Here is a 15390-nt window from a genome sequence, read left to right on the forward strand (position 1 = left end):
AGTTAGGGCAAGCCAAAAGCTTTTCATGATTTGGTTTGCATGCAGAGCACATAGAGAACACTGTTCCAGGTATTCTTGTAAGTGTTTGTCAGACGTTAGCTTCTCCATAACAGATCACCGGATAGCCTGGGAAAAGGCCATTTACTGTACCTGATTTAGATTAACTTCCAAAAAGTTTATATGAGAGAAATCATGTGAGATAATTCTGTAAAGCCATCAAACGAGGATTAACTATGAGTGCCTGCTAATAGTGATTTTAGCCCGCACTGGCTGCAGAGCAATGACACACAAACAGCATCCCAGCCGAGCTGCACTGTCCAGCAAACCTTCATCCTCGGACACAGTAGCCACATCAATCAGCCCGTTGGGGGTTATATGATTTTAAGTGCTCAATCAAATTAAGTGTGGGGGTCTGCGTATTCTTCCTGTGTTAATACTCAAGAGTAAATCCGAAAAGACCAAGGCTGAAGCACTTTTCCGCCATAGAAAAGACTTCTGGGGTCTGCCACACCTGCTCCTTGTTATTTTGTACAAGGCATCATTCTAGATTGGTGGGCTACAAATGGTAAACCTGTGAAGACTAGATCAGTTTAAAAATTCTGAAGTCAGCTGGAATAATCACAGTATTGGGCACTGGAACTACTGTATCAATTCTAAACCATCTTTTTTCTTCTAAATTGAAAACATAATAATGAAGTGTTATCATGAACACTACATAAGACAGCACCAACACCCGGCTTGTAGCACACTGTTCTAATAGCACACTGCTCCTACACAGTTGAATTAGCAGCTTGTCTCCAGAGAAATCTTAACCATGCAGTTACAAAGCCCAGCAGAAGACGTCACTGTATATTGCAAAGCACACAGCACATTAATCATCCCAAAATCCACACCAGCATACTGGTGGGCAGCTCTTGCAAACATAATGACAACATTAAAAACCCATTTTATCTGGCCACCAAAACATATTTTGTCGGCTGGAACACAAACATATGCATATTTATTACTCCAAAATGAATTAGCAATGCTTGCTATTTCATTTTCTACTTAAATTTTATTACTGGAACTGAATATCTTACATTATTTGAATGAAACCAATTTTGTTTTATACATATTATAGTTTGCATTTCTAAGTGATGAGAGTGTGCCTAAATGTACCAACAGGCAAGAAAGTGAATTAATAAGGACAGGACAGTTCTGGCACTTGAGGGGTGAGGTTTTTTTTATTTGTAGCCTAGAAAATTGGAATTATCCTTCAGAAACAGAAAAACACTTAAAAGCATAGTTCGAAGTGAACTTCTCCAACATTATGAAATGGAAAGTAAACTAACATTAATGAAGAAATAAAAAAATACCATACAGTACATTATTTTAGGGCACTGGTATTGTATATTAAGTCAGTTTTGTATTTAAGCTTATATAATTATGCAATACTGTATCAAAGCAATTGTCTATCACTAAACCTGAATAAAAAAAGTCCTTCAGGCAATTTTTGAAGTAGCTTTAATTTCACATCATTTTCTAACAAAAATCTTTGCTTTTTCTTTCATCTGAAAAGTAAATAATGTAGGTATGACTAAAATGCTCACTCCAGAAAGTAAAAACAGCTGCCAGCAATTCTTTGAAGCTTTTTGAGGTTAAACTACTGACACATCCACAGGCAACACATAAGAGGCTTTGCTATTTCTTCAGGCACCCAGTTCTCAAGAATGAAAGAAAAAAAAAGATGAGAAATAAAAAAACAACAACAATCTATTTTTCCCCTGCTAACACCCCTGCTAAGATACTCTGTCTGAAACCTGAGGTCTTCTGAGTGCCATATCTGGGCAAACAAGAAACAGATTGAGACTCGCCTTTCACAGGAAACATCCCCTGCTCTCAAGCATTCTTTCCAGTAACCCCTAGCAGCACCAAAAGCTAAGTTTTTTTTTTATAACCTACCTTCGTTCTCATTGGCGAAAGAAGTCCTTCCATTTTGGCTTCTTTTTCATTCCAGACCTTAGTATCCTTTATGTGCCTCTGCGATACACAAGCATCCTCACACAAATAGAACCATGCCACAACAAAACCCCCTCTGCGTGATCTCCTTCATTTACATGTGCCGTGCACATAGAGAATCTGCCTAACTTAAATCCCCCGTTCAGCTACAGCACACCACTTCTGGTGGAACAGTCTTCTGTGCGTCTCTCTGCACATTCTGCCCCCAGCTACGTTTGTTCTCTGTTCAGTGACAAGCGCTCCCCAGCCTTTCCGCGCAGTTCATTCAAAACCAAGGAGAAAGGGCTTTCTAGTCCAAACCCTTGTGATCAGGTCACAAGGGTCCTCTTGAAGGTGTTGGCAAGGTTCAATTGTTTCCCCGAACAAAAGAAGGACTTTTATTCAATCGCAACCTGATCTCTTTATTTTCTCCTTGAACTGTGCATGACTCACTGTCCCCCCTAACCTAAATTATTTGCTTCGCACCAGCATTTTTTTTAACCAGCATTCAAAGTCTGTCATTAGTCACCCTTGCTGCAGTTATTTATGGTCCTCCAGTTGTAAATCCATTAAGCCCAGATGATTTGTTAAATCCAAATGACAAAAAAAGGAAGACTGACCAAATATAAAAGGGTCTCCTTTTCATTTACACACAGAAAAATGTGCAAAAGAAATAGGTTAGCGATGGGAATAGCTGTCTTTTGACACTGCTGTCTGCAGGTTTTAAAGTGCATGGACATGACAGGGTATTAGGAGAAATCCTCTTAAATCTCTTTCTAGTCAACAGAGGAAAATAAGACTATTAAAATCATCACTATAATACCGTGGCTGCCTAAAGGACACTAAACATTTATAGCGAGCAGATCCTCCCTCCTGCTCAGTTTCAGTTGCAGTCGTCAGGTACGTTCCACAGCAACACATTTCACTCACAGTGGTTCTCTGCAGATTCTTGCCAACTGCTGTCACATAACGAAGAGATACATCCCAGCAAGGTTTCTGTGTACCTTCTCCCTTGAGTTTTCTCGCTGCTTCTGTGTTAACTGCAAAATTTCCATACTGTCAAAGACACTTCCCTTCACGAAAGCCTGCCTTCCCATAACAAGCACTGGGGCTGCCTTTCCTCCTTCAGTTCATACATATGAAGCTCACAGAGAAGGTAGTTAAAAGGCTTAAGATGCTTGTTAGGATCCAGACATTGCGAGGTGCCATGTGACCCTGATAAGGTCATCTTTTAATATTCTCTTCTACCGTACATGGTGTTTATGATTAGAAAGAACCCTTGAATGCAATCCACCACAGAAATCAGGAGATCTAAACTCTATTACAGCAGTGGTTTGTCCCCATGCTTCATCTTGTTAACTTTAGCCTTCTGTCTTCTTGGGAGCTCTTCCAATTTAAGCAGGAATTTTCTTCACAAGGTTCCCACTGGGGGAACCGAAGTTGCCTCCTGAAATAGTACATTCTGAAACAAATAGGTTTTGAAATACAAATGCTTGTTAAACAAATGGTGAATGCCCATATACTGTAAATCAAGCCAGCATTATTCCTGAGAGGAGAAACAGAACTACGAACATGGCAACTCTACTGAGTGAACAGTTAGCACTGTCTCTCATTCTTTCAACTCCTACATTGTTTCTTGCATTCCAATGGCAAAATGGGAACAAAGAAGAAGACTATGCACTGCCTCTGTGTTTCAGCTCATGGCTGAATGTAATTATTCATTCGCTGCTGTGAGTGTATTGCCCAACACCCTTATTTTGTTTTAAAAGGTTGTGATGAAAACATATGCGAAATGTAAAATGGCAGCTGTTTGTCATCATACCATGGATCTACTTTTAAAAAAAGTCAGCATCTACTTTAAAAAAAAGACAGGGCGGTGTTTCAAAACCCAGGCTTTCCCAGACAGATCCGTAAGGACTTTTGTCCCTTTCTATGCCATAGTAACTATTATAGTCATTTAGAGGTCCTTTAAAAATCAACAACCTGTTTTTGTTTATGAAAATATTTTTACTTTATAGTAAAAATCAGCAATAAGTATTCTGCATTATCCAGGTTATAGTAACTGCTGAAACAGTATGTGTTATTGTATCAGTGTGGTTTAACTTGATACTTTTGGAAATTCTATTTGGATGTTCTTTGGCACTGAGATCAGTATATTCGTACAACTTGGAAATGCTGAAGCACTCTTAGTGTTTGTTACTATACAGTATGTAGAACTGAATTAAAGCCTTACTGTGGGGACTCAAATTTGACCAAAATTAAATCTCATTTCTCCAAGATTTACTGTGGACACCTAAAGATCATTGATTTTCAGAGTCATTAAAAATACTGAACAGGAGTGACGGTGTAGCTTTGTATAACTCACAACTAACTATTAGAAGCCATAAAGTATACAAATAAGTGCAAACCGAAAGCAAAGATGCAAAGAGAAATAAAAAAATAAAATCAGATTGAAAACCATTCATTTGCAGAAACCCATGCTTGCCACAGAGAAAAGGTTAACATGACCACATGGGGGATTAGAGAATTCAAAATGAGATACTGTACACCACCTTTTATCATAAGTGAACTCATTTAAGCAAAAATCTGACTGGAGGAAGCAATCTTCCCCAAATTCTTCTTCCCCAAATCTTAAACTGTGTATGTATGAAACACTGAAACACTACCTACTGAAACACTACCACTACCAGTGAATAATGTCAAAGAGATTTTTTTTCCCAAAAGCCCGAATTTACATCCTGTGTCAGGCTTCTTTGGGGAATTAGGCAGAGCACCGGTGTCAATACCCACGCTGTAATCTGACAAGTACCAGGGCAGAGTGAGTGTCCAGACAGGAGGGATGCCATTCAGCTGTCACTTGACAATAAAAGCCCCATCTGTTTTTGATCTGTTGTATGCAACCAAGGAACACAGTAAGTCGAGCGGAGTTTTCTCTCACTTGGTAAACGAATGGAAAGAGTGAATCAGTGAGTGCCCAATGTCTGAGAGGGCACTGGGTAACTTCTAACTGAAGAGAAGATGATGTACAGGCTGAGGAAAACATGCATACTCAGTAGAGGAGAAATTCCTAAAATAATTAATACAATAATAATATGAAATATGATACTAGAAAAGTTTATGTTTTTGTTCTTTAGATTCGGTGTTCGGGATGATTTTGTGTGAGCAGTTGACTGTTCAATCAGTGTTCAATAGAATTGTGTATCCACTGCATGTATAATATCACAGTAATCAATTAAAAGTAGGCAAATAATGTAAAAGCTGGAGGGAATCCATGTAAAAATATCAGTAGCAACCTACAGCATAGCCACCATACCGCCAATTAGGACAAGATCAGCTGTTCTTTTTATTATCAGCATGGAGCACATGACCGTCTAAACCAGCAGCTCTACCAAAGGCAGCATCAGGCTGTTGCTATGGTAACATCAGTACAAAGTGAATTGCTAAGGCCATTATAAAAACCTTTGAACTCATCTGTCTCCTTAGTAACACTGCTGACAATATACATTTTAAACCTTTTATTTATTCACCTCATCTTCTACATATGGTAATTTCCTTTTCACCTCATTTTTCTTTTTGATTTGCTGGTAATATATAATATAATATGTAGCATATAATAATATGTTACAATGTTAGTTTGCAAGTAAAATATTGAATTGGATTAATACTGCAGACAACACAGGGTTTACAGCATTAATTACAATTAATTACAATTACAATTACAATTACAATTACTCATTTAATTAGCATTACAGTATTATTATATTTTAATTGTGATAGAAGAAACCCAACTGTCTTAAGGAATTTATTTTGCCCATACTATCTGCATATCACAGACACTACAACATAAAAGCAGAAATGTTTCAAACAAATATTTTATGCTTTAGCAATGACTGTGCTCACTGATTTAAAAAAAAACGAAACAGGTAATTTGCTAATTAATAAGAAGCTGTTGAATTTTTTCTCTATTCCTGAGGCTGACCTACTTAAAGACTGAATTTGTTACTCGAATAAGGGAGTTTCCATGTAGAAAACATCTCAGATTCAAAATCTTTGTTAAGAGACCAACCTTGTAATAGAAAGGCAGTTTACGCATTTAACCAAATATATTTCACCTTCTGTCACCAAACGTGTATCGTCACAGAAAATTGTATAAAATAGTTTTATTATCTATTACTAGTGTCAAGTTAAATAAGGCATTCATAGCATTACACAGTATTACGCAGTATTCAGGAAGCATACCAGTAGTATTTTTGTTTTTTAAGGAGAAACTCTTTTCTTAATTATTATTTTACTTAGTTTTTTAACGTCATCCTAAAAAGTTAACTTCAACTACATGTCTCTGTCCTTGCCACCAGACGTGGGGGCCTCCTTATAAAACAAAATGTCAATCAATTAATGTTCAAATTGCTAATATTATAATATTCTTTTAACAGTGGAATTTTGAGCTGCAGGATTAAAACTTTGTAGCCTGATGTTTATGCAACTTAGAATCTAACAAAGATTGGACCTGATCAGTACTGGAATGGAATGACTTATGCTTCTTGGCTGGGCTTTGCGTTGCCACACTCTTACCAGAACTAGGTGGCATTCTGATAATGGATGGATGGTGGACCCAGTGCAGTGACAGGGAACACTGTGCTACAGAAGGTGCCATCTTTCAGACGAAATATTAAAACAAGGTTCTAATTATTTGGTCATTTAAGGTTCTGCACCACTGTCTGTAAGAGTAGGGGAATTAACCTTAGTGTCCTCACTTTTACACTTCAGACTTTCTAAATTTGGCTACCCCTAAAATAGATTAATTAAATGATTTCTCACCTTAACATCTAATCTGCTGTGTGCAAAATGGATGCTACATGCCAGGTGGGTGTATCTAGTGGCAGTTAGAATGTGTCCCCTGTAACAGATGCTTTAAGACTCTTTGAGATGAAAAGCACCATACAAATACAATTCCTTTTATAAATATTATTGTTATTATCATCACCATGTTACATCAAATCTAAAAAACACAAGGTATAAACATTTTATATGGTAACATGATAAATGTCAATGGTCATACAAAGCAAAGCTGGCAAACAGTGCAGTTTCCTCATCACAAAACAGCAGAAGCAAGTTTGGAAGGCTAATTAAAAAAAACTGAGTGAGATAACCTGAGCAACAATGCCACCTATGTGTAGCTTGTAATTAATTCTTTCCATTGCCTGTGGCTTTCTGCAGGCTTATGACATACAGGAAGGGTCTGAAAGAAAGGTCTTTTACTTTGCAAGGCAGGGCCAAGCATTTTAGACTGCTTCACACGCTGCATCATTAAGCAGAGTGGATGTACTTTTGTATCATTTGATTTTTAGCTTAGAGATTTCTCTTGGCTGCCACTGCTATCACTCAATGAGCAAATGAAGCCCAAGCACACACTTGCCTGAAGCTTATTTCAATGAAACCTGACACTTACAGTATGACCTGAGGTCACCTCCTGATGATCCTCCACCATAATGCCTGGCACAGTATTCACGCACTCACATTTGGATAGAGCCGCACATTAAAACCCATGGTTTCTCACTCGATTTCTGCTTTCCACCCGTGGCACAATTAAAACTCATGGACATTCATTCATTTTGTGACTTAAGTTTTCAAACCTCCAATATTCTGTCATACAGTACTACTATATAACCAATTACATGCTGAGCTTCAACACAAACAACAGACCCATAGTCTTTTAGCTCTCCCCGACAAATTCAGATACTCCAGTTAAGCAAACAGCCATCTCAAACCTTTGATATCACGTGGAATGACACCATGTAGATACAAATGTCAATAACACAATTACAGAAATACACACACATCTTTAGCCTGAAGAAGGCTCCACGGTTGAAATGTTGTGTTTCTTTTCTTCTCTTTTCTGCATGGAATAAACCTGTACTTGTTACTTTGCAGCCTACGCATGTTGATGCAGCGACCTACTTGAACCACTGTTAGTAATATTGCACACAATAGAGTAGCTGCAGAAATACACCTTTTACAATGTCAATTTATTACACTTGTGTAACACTATTTTTTGTGGCAATGTATTGTGTTAAAGGGAGTATGACTTGAAAGGGAAAATTCTGTGAAGTGTAATATGTGAAGGTTAATTGTATTAATGCAATTAACCTGCTTTGTTGGACAGACTAGGACAGACTTCCCCTCATAAGAAATGACTTACTAACAGACAAGGTATAATTGGATCTGCTCTGGGTTTTAAGTAGGGCTTGTGAAATATTCATTAGAAGTGGAAATTTGCATGCCATTGTAGACTGTCATGAATGCAAGTGACCATAACTGATCCACATCATGTTGTGTAGAAAGGTATGGTTGATAACCTCTTACTTGAAAAATGCTACTACCTTTTCAGATTCTGGACAGCAATCTGGTCAGGTGTCATGTACAGGTCGTCTTTAGAACTCATTACAGAATTATCACTTTCTGCTCATCTTTGAAGGAGAAACATATTTTTCAATTAGGGAAATTGGAAGTTTCTTAATTGGGTTACTGGAAAATAAACTGGAAATGAATTATTTTCTGACATTTAAAGTGCCTATTGTAGGTCCATGTAAGGGGTAAGTTTCTATCACAAGCAGAGAACACACGAAGGTAAATACAAATATGAATTCATGAGTATGAAAAAACAGCCTTCCCGTTGTCTTCAGACAATCAATCTAGTGTACTCCCCAAGAAGACCATGATTTGCAATTTTAAGATATGGTATTCTGTTTGCTTCTAAAGCTAGCAGAGGCCTTGGCATAAAGTGAGCTTCTCTTCTGCAGTTGCTATGAACGACGCACTGGGAAATGGGACTAAAGAGCTACAGAAAGTGAGATTAGCCGAGTGCTTCTGCAGACTCAGATAAGCTGGCTGTTTAAATCTGTGAAACATGAACATTCAAGCACCAGAATTACAGACACACCACCTGAGAACGCAACGCAACTGTACACAAGACACCCTCAAAGCACTACAATTTACGTCAGACCAGTTTGGAAATTCCTTCCCTACAACAAACTTCTAGCTTTTGAAATATTACAAAAGGTAATGAATACATTTGAAAAAGTATTTTATTCAGTCATGGTTAACTAATATAAACAATGTTAACAATAATTGTCTTTTAATAATGTCATTATTTTAAGAGCTATAGTAGTATTATGTTTAGACAAAAGTTGCACCTCATAATACTAGTCTTTGGTCTTATTGTATGTATCTGGATCTGTATATATTTATGTTTAAGTAAGACATCTACAGATATTAAGGTTAATTCTACGTTGAAGGTAAGTCGATAATCTGAAATTCCCACACTTTTCAAGATCTTAAAGCAGCTGAAGAGGTTTAATTAACAGAAAAGCAGCTTAACAATTGCAATTTTTCTTTGCTGTATTCTGAATTAACCCAAGAGACACTACCTTAATTTAAATAGAGAGATTAAAACATTAAAAACAATAACTTGGGCATCCTTGCATCCCGACCTTATTTCTTTCTCCCATCTGGGTTTTCTGTTTTCATTACATTTTCTTTGAATTTCTTTCAACTTATATGAGGAAAAAGTTCTTAAAACAGGTATACTAAAACCTGCCAATTCACCCCATTAGCTATTTTTGTAGCAGCCAATTCCTCATTTGTTTATTTGATAACCAGAAGGATCAATACAACAATTGAGTTGCTGGTTATATGAAAGGACAGAAATGGAGTGGATTAGAATGTTTGCAGGTTGGTTCAACAGGCCTGAAAGAAAGGAAAGCTTAAGCCTTAACCTGAACTTTTTAACTCATGTCACCAGGATCCAGTGACTTAATTGAATCCTAAATTGAATTAATTGGTTTCTTAACTGGAACATTCACTTGTATACAGTATGTGCTTGTGTCTGAATGAGTTGATTGAATTGTATGAATTCTTCCACACATTTTTAAGCTGCCTAGAGCTGAACATTTTATTGTAGGTTACTTACAAAATATAATTGTTCAATGGAAACTGCCAACATCTTTCAGAGCTGAAAACGATTGAATTGAAGATGTTATGTTGATTATATGGTAGCATTCTTCCCCTGGCTATGGACTGCCAGCACTGATCTTTGACATTTCACCTTTTAGAGATTAAGGATTCAATAACATCACTGATAATTTAACTGGAAAAACAAAAGGCCTGCAGGTTTGCATTCCAAGAGCTGAAAATGGGAAACACTGTCCTAAATCCTATTCCTAAAAAAAAAAAAAACGGACAGAGATGAGAAATAGAGAGATAACTTTAAGCTCTTTACAGCATGTATTGTACATTTCTGCTATACCACATGCAGACTGAGTTTAAGATAATTCATTCATCTTAGAATTTTAAATTTCTTCAATAACTCTCCATATCTTATTTCCCCAACTTAAAAAATGAACCTTTCTATTAGAAACTATGAAAAAAGCTTACATTAGAATCTGCAGCATTTTTTGAGTATTTAGAATCTTCTATTTAATCAGAAATCTGACAAATGACCATTTTCTTTACCAAGGCAAGATCTTGAGAGTCCTGTGATGTACAGTAACATACAGTAAGTTACATAAAGGGCAGAGATTGAAGGCATTCAATTCAATTCTAGATGCAAATTTAGATTAAAAAATGTAACTGAAAACTCAGCATATCAGAATAGCGAAACTTAACCATGGGTTCCTGCTGACCTCTGTCCATTTGATAAATATAATTCTAGTTTCAATTAAGTACTCCTGGAGGACAATAATACAGAACAATAAAAAAGCATTTAAAGATATATTTTTGGTCACTCACACAGCACCGGAAGCAATTTAATTCCCTAATGTGTTTCTGTGCACAGGATAGCCTTTTTACTTATAATGAAAGAAATCTTTAATGTTATTTTTTTTTCCTTGAAGAATGCTTTGAGTAAAACAAAGCAGTGAAAGGTGAATTTTCAATACGCTTTTCTGCGCCAACAGACAATTTATTTTAAATTTTAATCTGAGCAATGAAGGATTATCAATATTTGAACGGGAATAATACTGAAAAAGACACCCCAACACAGTAAGTAATTGTGTGAGACAGAATGTCTGTGAATGAAAGATTAGTTTTTTAAAAAGATGGTTATTGAGTTAATGATAAGTAAATTATGTCCAGAGTCCATCCATATAAAGGGTGACCAAATTGAACCAAGTAATTATAAAGCAATAAATCTACTGTATATCTCACTTCTATTTCATGTACAGTTTTAGAAGCAATGATTAGAACTAAATGAGAGTATCATCTGTATGACAATTGAATTCTAAAGTCACCAAGGATTATTAAAGGTAGAAGTCGTTTAAGTGGCTTATTCATTTAACGATACAAAACAATGTGTTCAAAGCATATGACATAATTACATTTTCAAAAAATATTTGGTAAAGTTTCTCATAAAAGAATAATTCTCAAGTTACAATCAATAGGCATTCAAGGTAATGTGTGTATTTGAATTAAGAACTGATTAATTAACAGAAAATGGTATAGCATATGGTAAGGGGTAAATACCCAGATTGTGGTGCAATTAGTTGAGTACCACAGTGACCACTGCTCTTTCTTATCTACATTATCTAGATAATGGTAAAGCTATCAAAATAGTCAAATTTGCAAAGTCAGCACAACAAATTTGGTCAATTAGTCACTAATGGTGACAGGCTACTGTAAAAGTGAAAAGTAAGAGGATAGCAAAAAGAAAGAAAAGCCATATGACCAAAAGACACAAATCAAGATTAGTGCGAAAAGCTGGAAACATGGAGGAGGAGGGAGAGGGGAGAGGCAGAGAGAATTTTGATTTATACTGTAGTTCTCTCATTCCCTCCTGTAGCTGTTTATCATACAACCATAAACTGAACATCAATTAATAGCTGTTAGATTAGGGGTAAGGAGACACCACATGACATTTTGTATGTTGAAGTGATGGGAAATGATGAACTAGATGTACAACATTTTTTTAAACTTAGAACAGAAACAAGAAAATCAAATATTTAAACAAGTAAGAGGATCAATTAAAGGCATCAATAAGCATAGGTGATTTAGAACTCTGCTGGAAAGAAACCAAACAGAAACAGCTGTCTCCTAGGACCAAGAAATACCAATCTGGGGAATAGATGGCTTGCATTGATATCTGTACTAACTATCTGACCATCTAATTCTTTTTATCTAAAAACAAAGTGGGGACACTTACAGTAAGTGCACAAGAAAGGTTAGAAAAGAGAGAAGGGCACTTAAACCTTCTAGTTTATTAGATTGCTAGTAGTTTAATGATCCAACAATCCCATGAAGACATTAGTTAAAGAATCCCACAGAGTTGATTCATCAATATTGTTTGGGAGGTAGTTCTGAATCCTCTGTATAACAAAAGTGCCTCCACTTTCTGTCTTGAATACTCCAAAACTGAATTTCCATTTGTGTCCTTGTATTAACTACAAAACTCAGCATCGGCTAGGAAGAATACGCACTGGTTTACTTTTTTTAAAGAAAGTAACTTGTCTGTGCAAATCACAGATGCTGCATGGAATGCCGCACAGCAGACACATTAACTGAGGATGGAAGTGGACAAAAATTTCAGTTTTAGCTATTTGCTTCATTTCACAACTAATGGGCAATATTTCAAAACAAAAGTCCATTACATAAATCAAGGCAGCTCACTTTAAATATTTAAGGACAAAGGAGAGAATCTTCACACAAATATGAATATGAAAATCGGTATACTAAGCAATGCAGTCAGCAGATATTAAACTTTTATTCATATAGTTTGTATGAAGAAACACTCATAAATGTGTGATGCCAACACTTCATTAAACAATTTGATTTGATCAGTATGCTGTAGTTTGCTGTGGCTGCACATCAATTATATAAGTGTAAGATTATCTATTCTAATAAGCATTATTGCATGATTGTCATAGTGAGGTACTATTAAATTATCTTGATGGAAGTTCTCAGTAGTTTTTGATATCTGGGATTATGGGTAAATAAAGCATGGTGAAAGGTCCACATCCTAAAAATGATGAGCTATTAAATCCTGCAATATTGTTATTTTCTAATGATTTACTGTAAGCCAGGGATCTTACATTTTGTTAAAAGCCGTTTCTGTAGAGCTTTCAGCTTGCTGTAAAATAGAGAGATTTGTATACCTGTACAATAATGAAGTAACCGTGCCTTAGAGATAACCAATGCTGAAGATAAAAATGTGTTTGAGTCACAGGAGAATTCACAAATAAAGTAGTGTTTTTGATGGCCTCTGAGACAGCTCAAAAGATCTGGCAAGTTGTTAGAATTGACAGCAGATAGTGCACAGCTTCTCAACAATGATTCAAGAGCCAGCAGGATAAACTGACTGAAGCCATTGTATGCCTGAAATTCATCATTCCTATTGGGCATTTCTTAACCCTTATTTCCTACCTGGAAAAAGAAATAATCAAAAGTACAACAGCACAGTACTTCAGTCTTTCTGAACCTGAAGCTGCCAAAGCATCTAAAAACAGGACCTCAGAGGGTTTAGAAATAGATACAAAAAAGATCCTCCAGGATTTTCAACACTACAAAGTTTTACAATCATTAAAATGATCAGCAATGTGCCTGTATAATGGATTGAAATGGAAAACACAAAAAGGCTGAAATCTACCTGCAAACTGATGACAGTGTGATGCTGGATGTTTATAATTTTCAGCATAAATAATAGTGTACCAAAAAAGAATATATATATATAGAATAATGTGATATAGTTGTTGGTGTATATTAAAGATGTCTCTGAAATAAAATAAAACCTTTACTCCTTTAAATTGATTAAAAAGATCACATACTGTATGCTGAAAGACACTGATACTGATACTGAAAAAAACAGTTGAGTACTTTGCTACAGTTATTATTTCCAATCGAAGAGTATACACTAGAATTACATTTCTAAATACCTATATTTTAATTTAAGATCACCTGTAAATAAAAACACATTTTGCTGGGTGTCTTAGAACAGCGCAAAATACTAAATTTAAAACCCATTCACACTAAATTACATATCACTTACAACAGCAGATCTAACAGAACAAATTTCAGTAAAACATATGACAAGTTTTGAGGCTGCTTGCGTATGCGAGGATTGTGTATTGTACAAATACAATAGAGTTATGTGGATCAGATGCATATGCGGTTTTGTTTCGTATAGTGATGATGATGAAACCATGTACAGGAGGGAGGAGAGTCAGTTAGTATCACGTGACATACAGTACCATTTTATACCCTTAAAATAGTGTAAATGGTAGTTGATTTCTGGAAACATTCTCCAAAATGTCTCTCCCTGAGAATCAATAATGTGGCTGTCAGTGAGGTAGAGTCCTTGAACTTTCTGGGAATTATGATCTCTAATACCCTTAAATGGGACATGAAAATCACCTGTTTCACAAAGAAGCCACAGGAACGTTTTGCACCAACTGAAACATTTTGGTATCTCTCAAACAATTCTGATTCAGTTTTACAGGAACATTATTGAGAGGGTTCTGACTGTCTCTATAACCATTTGGTTTGTAACGTGTAACTACTGTACTGTACAATGTGATGTCCACTCTACGGAGAAGGTGGTTGACATTTTGTACAATTCCAGAGCAAAGACCCCTCCCACCGTGTTTACTACATGTTTCTTAATCTTCCCTCAGGAAGACATTACTGTAACAAAAGCGTTCTTTCAGGACCCCATGCAGACGACACGATCCAGTGTAGAGTGAGGAAAACACGGGGAAAAAGCATGCGGGAGTCGGGAATGAAAACAGGGGGCATGTCCATGGTGTGCTGGTGTTCGGGGAAGGTGTGGTCGAGGCAAACAATCCAGAAATAAGTCCAAGGTGGAATCCAAGAGAAGGCGAAAATCCAAAACCGGGCGGTCCATCCAAGACAAACAGAATAAAAACGGGAACTAGGTCGGAACCGGCAGGAACAGGAACTTAAAAACTTGACGGGACCAGATGCTACCAGGTCCCAGACTCGCCTGGTACGGAAACCAATGCAGAGCCCGGAACAGAGTAGGCATCTGACTTTTAAGGGGAACTGAAAAGGGGGCGGGAACAGGGAGCAGGTGCAGGAGATGAGTAAAGAACAAGGAAGTGCTGGAGCGTCCTGAAGAGGAGGGGTTTACGAACGTGACAATTACCGGCATATTAAAACCAGAACGACCCATTATTTGAACAACCTCCTAGAGTTTTCTTTTTGATGAACCAAATCAAAACACAAATTAGTGTTTTATGAGTACTGCCTTGATGATGTCTGATAGTCTTTTTTGTGTATAGTGTATATTCACTAGAATATTGTTTCAGCACCAAGTACTGTATACCTGAGTAAATTCCTTGTATATGAAATGTTCTAGGGAAGTAAAAGTGATTCTGATTCTGATAATATTAATACTTGTGACTTTTG

General features: G+C 36.5%; 1 protein-coding gene across 3 annotated transcripts in view; it reads right to left on the bottom strand.

Moving 5' to 3' along the window:
* frmd4a (FERM domain containing 4A) overlaps positions 1 to 15390 on the bottom strand; it is a 283776-nt gene that overhangs the window by 201282 nt on the left and 67104 nt on the right. Inside the window, exon 1 of one of the 3 annotated variants that reach the window (XM_088647133.1) lies at positions 1942 to 2430. The exons of the other annotated variants lie outside the window; for them this stretch is intronic. Coding sequence (XP_088503259.1) covers positions 1942 to 1974 — 33 coding nt within the window. The 5' untranslated portion in view covers positions 1975 to 2430. Of the gene's footprint in view, positions 1 to 1941; positions 2431 to 15390 lie in introns of those variants that run through there. 3 annotated transcript variants of the gene reach the window in all.

Source organism: Lepisosteus platostomus, chromosome 9, assembly GCF_059453375.1.
Source record: "Lepisosteus platostomus isolate fLepPlt1 chromosome 9, fLepPlt1.hap1, whole genome shotgun sequence".
Lineage (NCBI taxonomy): Eukaryota > Metazoa > Chordata > Actinopteri > Semionotiformes > Lepisosteidae > Lepisosteus > Lepisosteus platostomus.